Below are 15,959 nucleotides of genomic sequence, written 5' to 3'. Positions count from 1 at the left end.
ACTGTATAGTGCACTGAAGAAATCCTCATCAGTTCAAAAGATTAATGGTTACTTCTTTACTTTGAGTTATTGCTCCATATGGCTTTATTTGAACATGACCGGTCATTTACAGAAAAAGACGATGCTTGTGCGATATTTGACACCTGGTGCAGAGCAAGAGAGAGTAGTGAGTTAAAAATATGATATTTTTTTGTTTGTTCACAAGCTGCATTACTGCTGTATTTTAGTTATTTTGTTTTTAAAGCCTGAATTAATGACCATCAAGAGATACGCTTCTCTCTGTTAATCTACTGATATATTTTCATATCAATTTCATCATTTAACATTATTAGAGAGCAAATTCTGCTACCTGTTTTATACAGTTCGACATGCGCAATCATTGAATGATGGAGCATTAAGTTGCTACTCTCATTTACAGTAAATCCCATTTGCTCACATTCTGCATGTAAAGTGTTTCGCTGGATAAGCCTATTCATTTATTCAGCAGTTGGCATGAATGAAAATTGAAAACACAGAGAGGGCATGCCGATCTGATTATTACTGTAGCTGTAAGAGGGTTTTTAACCTCTTTTGCCCCAGTTGAACTGAAAGGGGATTTTTAAAAACATTTTTTATAGACTGATCTGATATAAGAATCATACATGTTCATGCATCTTCCAGCCAGACAAAAATAAATTGCAATCACTGAAAAACAATTTGTTTGCACACCTCTCAAACAGACTGGGGGGGGGGGGGGGGGGGGCTTCAACAGGCTGTACTGTACCATACTTCCATCAGGCAGGAATGCCTCACATAGCAAACTACTGTGGGCCTGCCGTTTTGGCGGCTTTTGTGTATTGTTGATGTCCAGCTTCAGTGCATAGGACTGACATGCGCACACACACACACACGCCTGCACGCGTGTGGAAAGAGACAAGTACATACACTGCTACATCATTTTAGTCACTCCAACCAAGAGTCCTAGCAACAGAGATAAATAACATTTTATTTATAGTCTTTTACTGAACAAACCTAAAACATAGCTATTTTTTTGACTGTCCACCTGTGAAAATCAAATTCCAGCCTAATTCATTTGTTCTGCTACCGAGACGGATTCAAACCAACTCCTAGCTTCCTATATCTTGTCATAACTTGAATTAAGATCAAAAAAACTAATCCACTTCCAATTTATATCTATATTTCAGTGGTGTCAGGGGCATGGAACTCAAGAGTATTGAGAGGGGGTTGTTTTTTATTTGGGTCCTGCAACTGACAGCTTTATTTCACAAAGCAATCTGGCTGTGTGTGTACAAGAGGGAGGTCAGGGTGGGTCAGGAGGTACTTGGTATCAAACAGGCGAGCTACACTGGTCAAAAGCTGCGCATGTGTATGTGTGTGTGTGTTTAAACCCCCACCCCCTGAGGCTAAAAAAGCTGTGTGCATGATCCACGCCCCTGTGCACGGCTTCTACAACGAAAGGGGATAAAGAGGTCGACACAGGTGTGGAATTAAAGAGGGGAGAGTGTGTGATTAGGTTTGGTGGAATTTATATGAGAGGTCATCAAGGTCAGAGATGTGTCTCGTCACTGTACCGAGAGCAAAGTATAATTTTTCCTGCGCTATCTAAATGATTTTCAGATTTGTTGCTAGGTTAAATACAATGTTTAATCTAATGTGATGTGCGTTGTTTAGATTTGTGAAACATTTACTTTACCTTCCCAAAAAATCAGTATCACACATCATCACACTTAGAGACGTTAGTATATGTTAGGAATGCTTAGTATTGGCTGCTTGTAATGTTGGTAATTTATTATCCTTCTGCACTTTGGACAAGACTATAATCAACTCAAATGCACAAAAAACTTCCCACAAGGGACGATGAAAGTCTCAAATGATCTTTTTTAAATTTAAATAAACATTTTAAATCCTGAAATTGAAGTTGCAATGAATTATCCCATTGGGTTAACCCTTCAATCGTTGCAAATAATACAACATATAAACCCCTCTATCTCCGACAAGTGCCATTCATCTTCAAATGACCCCATATGCAGTAACATCGCCAAAGCCTCTTTATCCCTCACCCAGTGAGGCACGATACCCAATCCTATGTTTTACAACAAGGGGATATATAGGGGCATGTGCGGTCATCTAGAGCCAAATGTCTCCTATCTAACCAAAGGACAGGTGGATACAGTATTTCAAACAGGATTTATGGCGCAAAATAGCATTAGCTAAAAACCGTCAGGCGGCAGTGATGACTAAAAAACGCATTCTGGTAGCGGAACCCGGCAAGATTGGAAAACTGCCACCACGAGAGAAGAGAGGAAGCAGTAAAAATGACGGTAGATGGGGGGGCCTCACTGATAACATGAGCAGCCAATATATCAACCTGCACCTGATTACAAGGGGCCCCCGGGGGCCCCTGCACCCAAGACACAGACACACACACACACACACACACTTACTTCAATTTATCTATTTATTTATTTGATTTCTTCCCATCCTTACAGTGTCCATATCTGAGGTGGGGGGGTCAAAAGGAAGAGAGGGCACCATGATGGGGAATACTGGGGGGGTACATATGTGTGGGTGAGGGTGCGGTGGGAGGAGCAGGACAAAGTGTTACTGGCCGTAAAGTGTGACACAACAACCTGAGAACAGGAGTGGAGTTAATGTGATCGTTCATAAGGGACAAGTCGCATGGTGTGTATATGTGTGCGTGTGCATGTGTGGAAAAGAGTGTGGAGTGACGACAGTGGGTGTCTGTAAATGTGTGTGTGGCATAGGTCTATTTGTGTGTGCTAGAGACCATTAAATAATTTTAAAGTGCTTTGCTTAGGCTATCATCTTCCTAGGTGCACACACAAAGACAAGTCACAAACAAACACATACACATACACACAAACACACACACACACACACCCACAGCAACCCACCGTTTCAGCCAAACAGCAGCATCCAACAAGGTATAAATACTGGCCTGACACTTTAATGTCAGGGGACGGCTTGTCCTGGATTAGAAACTTGTAACCCACCGCGGAGCTTGACATTGCTGGGATGGAGGTGCTGCAATGGGCAGAGTGAGGAGGGGTGGGGTGGGGGGGGCTATTATGGAGGGTCTATGTTTGATGTATAAGGGCATCTAACATGGACTGTCGACTAGTGAGAGGCTAGCAGATGTACAATGTTGCTTTGTGGCCAGCTTTCATTGGCATTGCTGGAGTGGTGATTTTTTTTTTTCCCTTGAGAAGCAAAGGCTGTAAGGAAAATTGAGTCTGTCACACACACACACACACACACACACACACACACAGAGGAAAATAGAGGATTACATACTGAAAAATTAAGCGCTTTTCTCCTTTCCTTGATCCTGTTGACCGTGCTCCGAACCTGAAACAAAGAGAGAGAGAGAATGGGAGAGAAAGAGATAAGTGTATCTGACACAGCACTCAGTGAAAGACACTTAAAACTAAAAATCTTTCACAGGCAACTCCTCCGAGCATCAAAAGTGTTAAACAAAGAAAGGAGAACAGAATGCGGAAAGAAAATAAAAGATTTGAGCGTTAGTTTGTATGCACTGACAGGCAGTGGTTGGGAAAGTGTGTGTGTCTGTGTGTGTGTGAAGGTGTTCCAGTATGTCCCAGTGGCTAATGGGACTTGAAAGTGACACATAGAGCTGGCAAACTAAGGAGACGACGTCAAGCTATCATCTGTCAACACAGAGCACCGGGACCAACAAATGGAGCTATTGGAGGAGAAGGGACCGCCCTAGCAGAACAGATTACATTTTTATACTCCGGATGAAACAGTGTAGAGCTCGCCGTCATTTAACACGAACAATACCAGACTGCACTGGTTTGACTCCAAAATTTAATGCAGTATATTTTATATACATGTAGCAGAGATATACAGTATATATACATACAATTTCAGTATATAGTTGTAATTTAATTTGTAATTTACTTCTTTATTTACCAAACTCGTTGGAAAAAAAACACACCTTTGAAAGAATTTAATTTTAAAACGAGACCAAATCATTTTGTAATATTGTCAAAATTGATGCCAATCCAGGACCTTTGCTTACAGAACAGTAATTAACTTTTATTATATTTAAATGGTAAATTTCAGGTATAATTTTTATTTTAAAATGAGAAATTGTATTTTGTAATTGAACGCATCCAAGTATTCATGGCTGATGAATACTATCGACAAACCTTGTGTGTCAATATATGTATGTGACATGTAAATATCAAATAATTCATATAATATAAAACAAGACAATAATCCAGCAATTTAATGTGTCCTGCATTGAATAAAAGTTTTGGCAGGACCAAACAAAATCAAAATTGCTTCTACACATCCCTAAAAAAAGCCAGAGGGGCATTCAAAACAATATAAGAATATTCAAAAATGTATATTTGTCATACAGCTGCAGCTATGACTGAATATTTTCCTGCTAGAAAGTTATATTCCTGAATTTAATTATAATTAAGGATCTGTTATTTTAGTGCTGTTGATTGCTAGTATAATGTAATATAATAAAACTATTAGTGTTCATTTAATATCAGAACATTTTTCATTTTTCATTTTACTACATTCTATGTGTTACTGTAAACAAAAACAGGATAATTATCTGTTTAAGTTTAAAAAAATCAAATCAAATAAAAAAAAACACACACAGAGCAGCAGGAATTACTCTAAGTTGGTGGTTGAGTTAAGTAGGCTGAAGTCTTGCATGAGAAGCCTCTGGCACCTATCACGTCTGTGCGTGTGTGTGTGTGTGTACGTGCATGTGTTCGTGCACGGTGTCAGCACTCACTGTAAATTTGTAGCGGCTGGGCACTCATCACTACAGCCCGTCCCAGCCCAGCCCACCACGTTAGTGAATATGCATTATGGCTTATGGCTTCATTAAGTCGTGGCATTTTATAAATTATGACACCGCACTGAACACATACACACACACACACTCAGAGACAGCATGTGTATACAGAGGATATTTTGCATACATACCACTGCTGAAGGGGCACATAATGAAGAGAGCCCGAGCCTTGTGACAGGGTAGAATCAACAGCACAAGCATCATGTTTCCAAAACCAGCCTATTATTTCTGACAAGATCCGCGGAAGGCCTTCGACTTGGTGCAGATGTTGGAGAGACACCGTCTTAATGTTATTTAATGGGGGAAGTAAGTCCTGGGAATTTCGTTGATATCAAAAGCAGCATGCGTGCTGAGGCAATTACATGACACAACTTAATTAATCGTTTGACAATGAGGGGAAGGGCATTGTTTTAGATGATCGTTATGTGTTTAAGGGGTTTTGCGCACACTCAAGGTTTCACAATGATGCAAAGCGTGGTTCCCCATGTAAATGGGCGCTAAGCGATTACCATATGAAAGCAGCGCACCCGACAACACCTGCCGACATCCTTGGAGCTGATGGAAATAAAAGGTCATCAAAGCATGGGATTACAAGGTGACCACCAAGGAAAAGCTAATTGCAATGAATAATGGAAAGCTATTGTCAGGTAATTAGCAATTAAAACACCGCATTTAGAGTGTAATAGCAGCAGACGCAGTCTGTCTTCCATGCCATGTTTGCAATTATGGAGCCTGGAAACCCCTCCTCATGGAGTGTTTTCTGTGTTTGATGCAGTGGTTAATTCAGCACCTTTCCTTAGCATATCAAAGTAAAATTTCTTCACACAAATTTGGTTTAAGATTTATTGTATTAGATGAACAACTAACAGCAACTTCGCAAAGTTTTTTCTTCACACTAGAGACTTTGTTACACAGATCTGCCTAACTCACTTTCGCATACCTGCCATGCGCTACGTCAGCTGTCAATAACACTCCCTCTTGACAGACTCAGCCGAAACACAGTTTGAAAGTGAAACATAATGCTATAGCATAGTATAACCACTTGAAACTTTCTGTCCTCATTACCAGTGTCTCAATGCTAGAGATGACCATTGACATCTGAATTAGCTGTTCATACATACTGCTCTGTGAAGCAGGTGGCAGACTGTCATGATAATGTAATCAAAAGTGAGGTTACCGTCCCTAGCGATCAAGACTGGTTAGCCTAAATTAATAGACAGAGCAGGAACCCCTCTATCTCACTTTGGCCTCTCTCTCCCACTCTGATGACAGGAAAGAGACAAAAAAAAAAAAAAAAAAGACGTTTGATCATTCCCATTAAGTGTTAAGGAAATATTTCCTTTTAGGTGTCAGTGAGGGTAAAGCCTCAAGCTGGTTATGCTTTTTGTCATGCTTTGGAGAGCAAGTTTAAGATGCAAAACAAAAGACGAGCAAGGTGTGAGGGAACAAAAGGAGTCCCCGGAAAGGTGGTGGTGGGGGCTCAGAGGAAGAAAGAGAAATGTGAAGATGTGTATTATTTTATTATTTTCAAACATTAACAAAGAAGTGTAGTCCTTTTGAAAAGTGGAACATGTACTGCTCACAAATTGTGATGACCCCAGGGTCAAGGACAACCTGAGTGTAAGAAAACGAATTCCCAAGCACTAAAAAAGCCACTTAAGCAAGAATGCTGTGTTGATTTATTTTACAGTGTGAAGGGTCAGCCCTCCCTGGCTCTGCATTGTCAGTGCATCGCCTATGACTCAGGGACAGCTCTTCATGCTTTGGAGAGGACATAAGTGAAGAAAAGACTGAGATGAGAGGAAACAAAAAAAAAAGGACAGAAATATAGATGTTAGATGGGACATTTCTTCCGGGGTGGTCAGAGGGACCTTAGTGATGGTGATGAAACAACAAAATAAAGCAGTTTGAAGAAAAAGACATGCAAAACAGAAAAGGAGAAGGAGGTTGGACTAATGTATCCCCGACCATCGTTTTTGTAGAGCTGTGACACATATTTATATGCTACCAAGCTCTTCAAAAAAGTATACAGTGATGTTTCCATTGATGACATTCAGTCAAAGCAACAACAGGCAAGTGAAAAGATGAGATATGTTTGTATTTATCCGAACTGAACATTAGTTCATTCCAGACACAGAGGAGACGACTTGTTAAATTTACTTCGGCATGCTGTATTTACAGAATTTAGTTTCGAATTAGAATTAGAACAGTGTTTTTTTATTTTACTGCAATATCAATAGTCATCCTTTATTTCCCATATCACATGCATCTTCAGAGTACTGAATATTTACATTTTGTTCAAAGAATACTTTGAAAACAGAGATCAGCAATTCTTGTATTATATACTTCATCAGAAATTTCAGAAATTAATGTTTTAGTTAAATCAGATGCAAAATGTTTTTATGTTTTGAATATTTAACTGTGCCAGAAGGCAAATCCTTTTCGCATTCTCACTTTCTCCTTAAAGTTTGGAATGTGAGGTGTCTGAAAATGAGAAATAGGCCACAGGTTCAGAAAAAAAAAAGTGCTGTATTTTAAGAGGGCTCAGATGTAATATCACCTATGCACATGTAAAGTTAACCCTATTTACATAACACTAAAAGCCATATTTGACCAAGAGTGATTTTCATGAGTCTCATCCATTAAATCATATCTCTCTGTCTCGCCACTCACCCGCTCACCCGCCCTCCACCCCCCACACAGCTACAGCATATCTAAATGGTAATAATGCAGCATCTAAATACGATATTTCCTCACTCCTTCATTGCATACTGTTGGTTGCATATTGTTTTTCTTTTTTTTGTCCTACTATGGAGACTGCTTGGGGCCCCGCAAAAGCCCTGGCCAGCGGCTTTGTCAGGATGCTAAATGGAGGGCCGTGAGTTTAAAAACTTAAAGAGGCAGTGAAATATTAGCCAATGTGGGTGAGGAATGAGTGGCTGAGAACTGCGGCGTGTCAGTGTTTAATGGTCGGACTCGGATGCATATAAGTTAGTCCAAGCATGAAGGGCAGTGGGACGCTTGCGTGGAAACGATGTCCCCTCCCCTCCTTCCCATCAGAAACTTGTCATTTCTCTCATTCACTCCGACAGCCTTGAGACACAATGCAGACTTACCTCTGTGTTGTACACCCCATATATCAGGAAGATAAAAAGGCCCTGCAAACACAGACAAAGAAAGAGAGAGAGAGAAAGAAAGAGAGAAAGAGGAGGACAAAGTTGTTACAGTTGTTTTCTCTCTTATCCTCCCATAAAAAGAACCAGATCAGAAGTAATGAGTGGATTGATATGTACAGGTTGTTTGGATTCTTGCTCTATCCGAGCTACGCAGTGCTGTAGTGGACTGCAGTAAAAAGTAACGAGAGGAGAAGCAGGACTTGAAAGAGTACAACTTCTCCAAACTGGGCCACCTCCGTAAGGCTGAGCTTGCATTTGTTTCCTCTACAATACTCATGCTCCTCATTCCAGCCCCCACTGAGCCATCAAAGGCTCAAACCCAAGGTTCCACACGGCTTTATAGAAATAGAAAATCTCAAGTGCCTGTGTTCAGTCTGTGTTCTTAGACACAAACACACACATATACGATTAAGTATGGACACATACGCACATAACACGCAGTCCGTGCATGCACAAACATATGCGGACACGCGTAGTCATAAATTATGAGGATAAAAAAACACAGTATAAACACAAACACATATTAAGAGACACACATACACACACGTACGCAAACGCACATGAAGAGAGCAACTCAGACCAGATGAGACTATCAAGGAAAACCATTGGAGGAAAGCAGAGAAAGAGAGAGACAGAGGAAGCATAATGAAAGAAATGACACATAAAAGAAGATATTACACGTTCACAAAACTCCACGGCTAGTACCCAGGGCCCAAGAATGCCATGCCCTTGGATGCATAAAGGGTGCACTTTTGGTCACAGAAAAACAGCTATTTTTCATTCCAATCCATTGTGGCATCCATTGAATGTACAAGCTGTGCATTCGCCTTCGGGCCATAATGTAATCCTGTTGCCTCAATGGAAATGGTGAGAACAACATTCTCAGAGCACCAATTGAACTGTGCCACAAAAGATGTACCGAGAAAAATAAAAAGGCAGGTAAAATCCTATAAATTTCAAGGCTGAAAGACACAGAAGATTCTTTGATAAGCCAACCGTACGTCGATATGGGTCTAGCTAACACACACACACAAAAAAAAAACTTTTAAAAATACATCTCTTTCATTTCACTGCTCAGACTGTGTCTGTTTTGCTTCATCTTTAAAACGACGGTAAGGACACATCCTGAGGACAGGCAGGCACAACCTGGTCAATGCATCAATCAAGTCGAGTTTGGAGCATCCAATTTTTGCCAGAGCAAGATCACGATGCATCACCATTGACAACATGATTTGGGGGCCCATTCAGAGTGACAGGCTGACGATGGCCGACGATGATGACCTCTAGCCCAAACTACTGCCCATTCACCTCTTACTGGCCGCTCTCCTGTCCTCCAGGGACTGAATTGCCCTGTCTGTCGGGCTGTCAGGTGACACCTTGGGACATCCATCCTCTTTAAACTGACAATTCCAGTCTGACATGCTGAAGACAACAGACGTAACAAGGCATCTCAAGCTGAGATCCGGGTCCTGTGATTTTACCCTCACACAGTACCATCAGTTGTTTGTAATCCTTGATATGACCAAATACAATGCAGAATGTAGCTCAAAGATAGGAAACAAGAAGTTCTATCATTGTTTCAGAAATTCATATTGATGGCAAATACAGAGTAATAGAGGCCACAGATTATTTGATGTCCCCTTAAATACTTTGCCTTAACCCATACATAACCTCACTTCTTTCAACCTCCACACACAGATATTTTTCACTGTCAAACTTGTAGTTTTCAGCCCTAACAGATATTGCCTCAAGTGACATCACTTGAAGAAATGTATCAGACTTCTCACACATGCGCAGCAGTACTCCCCAAGACCTGTACAGACATTTTTATGTGAAAGTGGTTACGGGGCCTTTTTGTGATGTTTCATCACATAGTTAATGATCCCAGCAGGCAGGCCTCCTTGATATCAAATAAACCAGGACAAAATCTTGAAAATCTTTGAAATCAATACCCAGATGCCATCAAGGAAGCTGGCTCTCTTGTCATTTTAACATTGAAAAAAAAAAAAAAAAAATCTACTATTGTTTCTTCTGCTTATGTGCTTAGATCTTTTGGAGTATTCTTTGGTGTGGGTCAGGAACCACTGTTCACGTGGGCCAGCAAGGTCCAGTAAAATAAAGTATGTGATATAGGTTCATTATAACTATTGAATTAAGTGAATATTCCATTGAAAGGTTTATAAACTACAAAAATAACTATTTAAACTGCACATCACCAGCAGTGTGTGTCACAAAAGCATCCTGATTGATATGGTGTTTCCAACAGAATACTCATTATTACTGTGTACTTCAATCCTCTGTTAGGGTTAATGAAGAGGTTTAAATAATGGAGGAAGTCCATTATAAAAGAAAATATGATTTTCATTTTTAGTAAATATATTTTAAATTCCAACCAATAATGTTATTGACTGCTACTTATAACCAATACATTGTACTGAGTTTGTCATACTGTTGTCATACAGTCTCACATACACATAAATATGCATATGTACAAGCACACAAATACAGTAACAGACAGTGGGTGGTTAATTTGCAACAGATACCCCATTGTATTGCATTAGAATTACAATTTCCAACTTATTGTTGCAATTTGATTATCATGTTTTTGATCATTCCTCTTATTTGTAATTAATCTTTTGTTGTGTAGTGAACAAAGTGGGGAGAATATACTGTGCACATTAGGAAAAATGATCTATTAGAATATAATTGAGTTAAAAATAAGTGGCAGCACAACAATAATGATGGATTGTTTAAAATGTTAATTCATTAATATTCCCACTAAAAACAAACAGAGAGAAAAATGGGGCGCATTATTTAAATGCATGTGTGCTTTTATAAACTCAGTCCTGTTTCTTTTGAACTCTGCGGCAAATGCTACAAATTTATGCAAAAGATGAACGCAGTTGCTTTCAAAGTATTGCTATACTGTACATCAAACAAGGGAGCATAAATTAATTAGCAGCCAACTAATTAGGGAACAATTGTATGTTTAAAAAGTTAAAGCCAACAAACACTGTGTTTGACCAAAAACATTATCACCCCAGAGAAATGTACCATGTTGCAATGCAAGACAGAAAATAGCATTTGTTAAACGAATAAGGGGCCGTTCAGATGTTGCGTCTAAAACGTGTGGAAAACGCCAGCCGTGCCGCTTTCATCCTTTTATCCAAGGTGCTTAGTAGGTTGCGCTACTGTTGCACCTGCCATTACAAAGCAACGAAAACCACTTGTCTCCTTTTGGTTTTTAACAGCGGTTGGCAACGGTTGGCAACTAGCGGTGGTTGACCTTTCAACCGGATGTTGTGATGTCCTTGGGTCAAGTAAGTCCTGTGGAGCTGATTCGGTTAATTCTTATCACATGACTTGTGGTGCACTTGCTGCATTCGAAAAAGTTGAGATTTTTCCAACTCAATGCACCGTAGACGACATTGAAAAAAAAACAGACGATCACTTCCGGTTTTGAGCACGCTTGTCGCGCATCTCCATTGAAAATAATCAATTTGTGTACACCAAATACACAACATCTGAACAGCCCCTGAGGGTGCTGATTCTTATCAGTTGCTGAGATCTTTGTCTGAGAAAGCAGGGAGAACACATCCAGGTCAGAAATCGATTACTCATAATAATTCAATTAAATCAGGATGTGTTGCTTCTAACCCTCATACTGTTTACAACTGGTTGTTTGTGACATTGACAACCTCCTTTTGAACAATCATCACATTCTGCCTTTATTGTCCTTGTAACTCACTCTGCCTAAGAGCATCAACTGAATGCATTTGAATGTTAAAGGAGACCAATCAACTGCTGGTAATACTTGTAATAAAGGCTTTGTAAATGTGTGTACTTAATAGCTTTATGGTATAACAAATTAATATAAAAAGCTTACTTTCCTCAAACGTCAAAAGCTAGAGATCTTTTTCAAATAAAGCAATTCTTATAGCCTGTCCATTTACATTGACAGCTCTTGTATTATTAGGTGAAATGCAGTTTGAATTTACATGGTTAGTGTACTGATTCAGTTACCAGTGAGCAGAACTGATTGAGGGCCTTTCACATTTTTAAGAGATAGAGATTTCATGAAGAGACAAAGTGAACGAGCAGGTAGGAGTTCAGTGTTTAGTTAAAGGATACTTCAATAGAAATCAAGGCTGTTGATGGATATAATACCTGCTGGGTAGCATAAAAGGCTTCATTTTTTTTTTATCACTGACATAATGTAAAGTCTAAATTTAGTTCAAAATGGAATGTGCTCATCATACAAATTTATATATTTAAAAAAAACATGTACAGAGGTAATCCCATCTGCCACAAAAAAAATCAATTACATTTTTTGTATTATTTTGTATCACCTTATTTATCTATTTATCTAAATATGGATGGATATGGATGAAAATGCTGCTGTCTATTACTTTTGTTCAACACTTTTGTTGATACTCCAGCAGAGAAAGGGTCTCAGGGTTAACAAACTCCCCCCATGCAGATGTCCAGCAGTCATACAAACCACTACAACAAGCATGGCTGGGAACATGGATAAATCCTCTTTAAATCCCATACATCAGCCCCAAGTTTCCACAGCACAAATACCATCCTTATTCTGAGAGGGAGCACACTGCACCAGCACTGTGGAAAAAATTCTGTGTCCTTATTATTTTGTGACAAGAAGCAGAGACTTTACTTTTCATTAGGAGAGCTCACCTGCCCTGTTTTATACACGTTCCCCCTGACCCCATCACTGCAATACCAACAATAACAAAACACACATGCACAGTGTTAGTCCTTCCACCTCTCTTTCTGTGTTACAAATAATTACTCGGTGAGTAATGTCTCTATATATTTACACCCTCCTTTACCTTTCAGCACCCCTATCCCCCATCTCCATCAACCTCCCAAATGTGAAAAGTTAAGGAGCACAGCGTTGGCAGGTAAAACTCTCAGAAAACAGCCAGTTTATGACATTGTCCTTGGGAACTAAATTTTCAATGTACAGATATGAAAACTGTGATTAAGCAGGGAGGGCATTGTCTTGGCAAGTAGAGAGAGAGAGACTGGGAGACAGGGCAGCTTTCTCTTTCTTGCTGGAATATATTGCTGCTGTCAACTTAGCTCTCCCTTTTGTATGGGGGGAAGGTGGGGAGTGGAGGGGTAAGAAGTTAACATGAGGTATAATAACAACTGTTAAAATTCCTTTTTTTTATTTTGTTGCTTTTTTTGGAAGAAATAAATGATTTCTGGTAGTAATCTGCATACAGTGATGTAGAATAGATGCAGCTTGTGGTTTGTCTTTTATCAGTTTTAAGTTTATGGTGGCAGTCACTCTCATGACTAACACAATGGAATATTTTCTACATTGGTGGGATTTTGGGTGTTCAAGTCAAAAGCTTGTAATCAGTTCCACTATTCAGAATAAAAAATGTCAGGCCTGTAGCCAGCTATAGTCATATTCAATAAGATGTCTTTTGTGTTAATCCAGTAGTACAGGATTGTAACTGAAGGCTATTTTTTCAGCGCTTCAAGAAGACTGAACTTTTTGCCTCCCCAACAAGTAATGTAAATGAAGTCATTTATAAAGGGGCTCTGCCTTAGGCACCCCCTTACCCCTTGGGTCCCTGCGCCTGTGCCCATTTGGTGCAGGTTGGCCTGGTGGTTAATCTTTACATGGTGCTTTTTCCAGCATTATAATTTTTCCTGATCTGCCACCTCTATGGTTAAAGCTCACTGACTTTCTATGTCTTTGTAGCCACGGGAGTCTACATGACTTAAACTTTATCATGTAAATTTCGTCATCTGCCTATCCTTAGTGAGGTTTGATTAATAGTGCTATATGTTTAGCAGTAAGACAGTGTTCTCATTGACTTTAAGTTATGTGTGAAAAAACACAACCCCCTCATTCAATTGAATGATACCAGTCCGGTGTCACAGCAGGGGTTTCAAAATTCAAAAGAATTTCCTCCATTGGTACGGCACAAAGTAAAACGTTAGTTTGGCTGCTTGAGCAAGTTTCACTCCATCTCAGCGTTCCATATCTAAATAAAAACATACAAAAACCTTTCATAAATGAGATAGCTGTATTTGGTTACTTTCTTTTAAGTAATTGTAAACCACATGTTCCACACACTTCTTAGCAGAATTTCGGGTACTGCCATTGCTCAATGTCAAAAATGATTTATATTTGTCTAACTCTACATCAAAATCAAAATAGATATACTTTTTGTTCAATCGGGCCGACTGCTTTCCCTTAAGCAGCTGAAGACCGCAACCTCCACATCCTTTCAGTGAATTCCAGGCTTCAGTGTCACCCGAAGCCAAAACTGAGAGCTATTTGAACAAGTTGGACTCAACGTCAAAAATCCCAGCCTAAATTCAAACACACAGAGACACTTTTCACAAATAGAGCTATCTGCATCCCTACTTGGCGAAAAAAGGGGAGGAAAAATTCTGCCCTCACACCTGGTAATCATTACGGAAATGAGAGACAGAAGAGGTTAAAACGCTGTGATGGGGGAAAAAGAAAAGAAATTCACACTTCTGCGCTGGGACTTGCTAATGTCTCTGACCCCTCCATGCATAAACAGTTTAATTAACATGTATACATAACTTTCACTTTAACTGCTCATGGCATGTCAAATCAAAATGTCTGTCAGAGCTGTGAAACAGGGAGTTGATACTTTGCAGGTCCTCAGTTCAAATCCAGCTCTGTGTAACTGCTCCAGCTGGCCAGAGAAGCTGGCAAGAAGACATGAAGGCAGACAGACAGGCAGGTAGACGGGCAGGCTGCCACCTTGTCAGTTTGATGAGATAAACACCTCCCAATAAAAGCCTTAACACCCAGATGAGCTTTGCTCAAGCCAAGCAAGAGGCAAGACAGTATTATGTTTTTGGTGGAAAAAGAAAATACAAACCAAACACAGAAAAGTGAAGAAATTAGGACTCAGTGTTTTCATTAAGTCTAGCAGATTTTTAAAAATCCAGGTGGCATCAACTCATAGTAGTGGCATTGACCATGTACATGTTTAAGTGGTAGTTCACATAATCCAGACAATTTGGAATTGATTTCATTTTTATTTTAAGGTGTTTTACAGCTTTTTAAACAATGGCCAAAGCCAAAAATGTCCACCCAGTGTCATTAAAATCTATGCAATTCTCTCTGTGTACATGTGTCTGTCTTTGTGAGGGTGGATCGGGGTCAGAGTTTTCATCCTGTTTCCATCCTGTTGTACGTTATTAGGGAAAGAGGATCAGTCAGTCTTTGAGTAGAGCTATTAGGACTCTCCCTTTCTCTTTCCCACACACACATCCAGTCAGTTGGGCTGTCACATCGAGAAGGGGACCCCCAAGCCAGCCTGCCTCTACAGAGTGTACTGCTACAGAGGAAAACTGAGATTGTACACACACACACACACACACACACACACACACACACGCATACGAACAGGCACACACTGAGGCCAGCAGCAACACCAGCACTGGTGTGTGATGGCTCAGGAGAGGAGGGAGAGTTATTAGCTTAGCCCTGAACCACCTACTTAATATAGGGGCCGGCGGTGATCACTAACAGAGCCTGGCAGAGGTGACAGCTTTTGGCCCTGCTTGAGGAAATCCAATTGAAAAGCAGCCAAGAGGAACAACAAGCCGAAACAGATGTTGCTCGCTACCACCGGCGCAACTTGGGTACACACAACCCAGCGGCAACAAACCGCGATGGCAGGTCTGACACACAAACATACACACACACACACACACACGGCAGACACAGAGAGTGGAGCGCACACACATACACTGTAGAGCCACATGAAACTGCAAAACAGCAGCATGTGCGAAGGAAAAAAAAGGAGTACCAGAAATGTCAATAAATGCATTAGTTGTACACAATGCACACAAGTAATGATTTGTGAAGCTCACACTTGATGCCATTTCCAGTTTTT

At 40.1% G+C, this 15,959-nt stretch overlaps 1 protein-coding gene across 2 annotated transcripts in view; it reads right to left on the bottom strand.

The window, feature by feature from the left end:
* The window catches only part of LOC122988726 (adhesion G-protein coupled receptor D2), a 98,512-nt gene that overhangs the window by 42,517 nt on the left and 40,036 nt on the right, over positions 1-15,959 (bottom strand). For both annotated transcript variants that reach the window (XM_044361289.1, XM_044361291.1), the window contains 2 exons: positions 7,978-8,019; positions 3,316-3,369 (listed from right to left, as the gene is read on the bottom strand). In XM_044361289.1, coding sequence (XP_044217224.1) covers positions 3,316-3,369; positions 7,978-8,019 — 96 coding nt within the window. The remainder of the gene's footprint in view (positions 1-3,315; positions 3,370-7,977; positions 8,020-15,959) is intronic.

This window comes from Thunnus albacares, chromosome 9, assembly GCF_914725855.1.
Source record: "Thunnus albacares chromosome 9, fThuAlb1.1, whole genome shotgun sequence".
NCBI classification, from domain to species: Eukaryota; Metazoa; Chordata; class Actinopteri; order Scombriformes; family Scombridae; genus Thunnus; species Thunnus albacares.
Note: the sequence above shows the minus strand (reverse complement) of the source record. Positions and strands in the feature narration are given on the sequence as shown.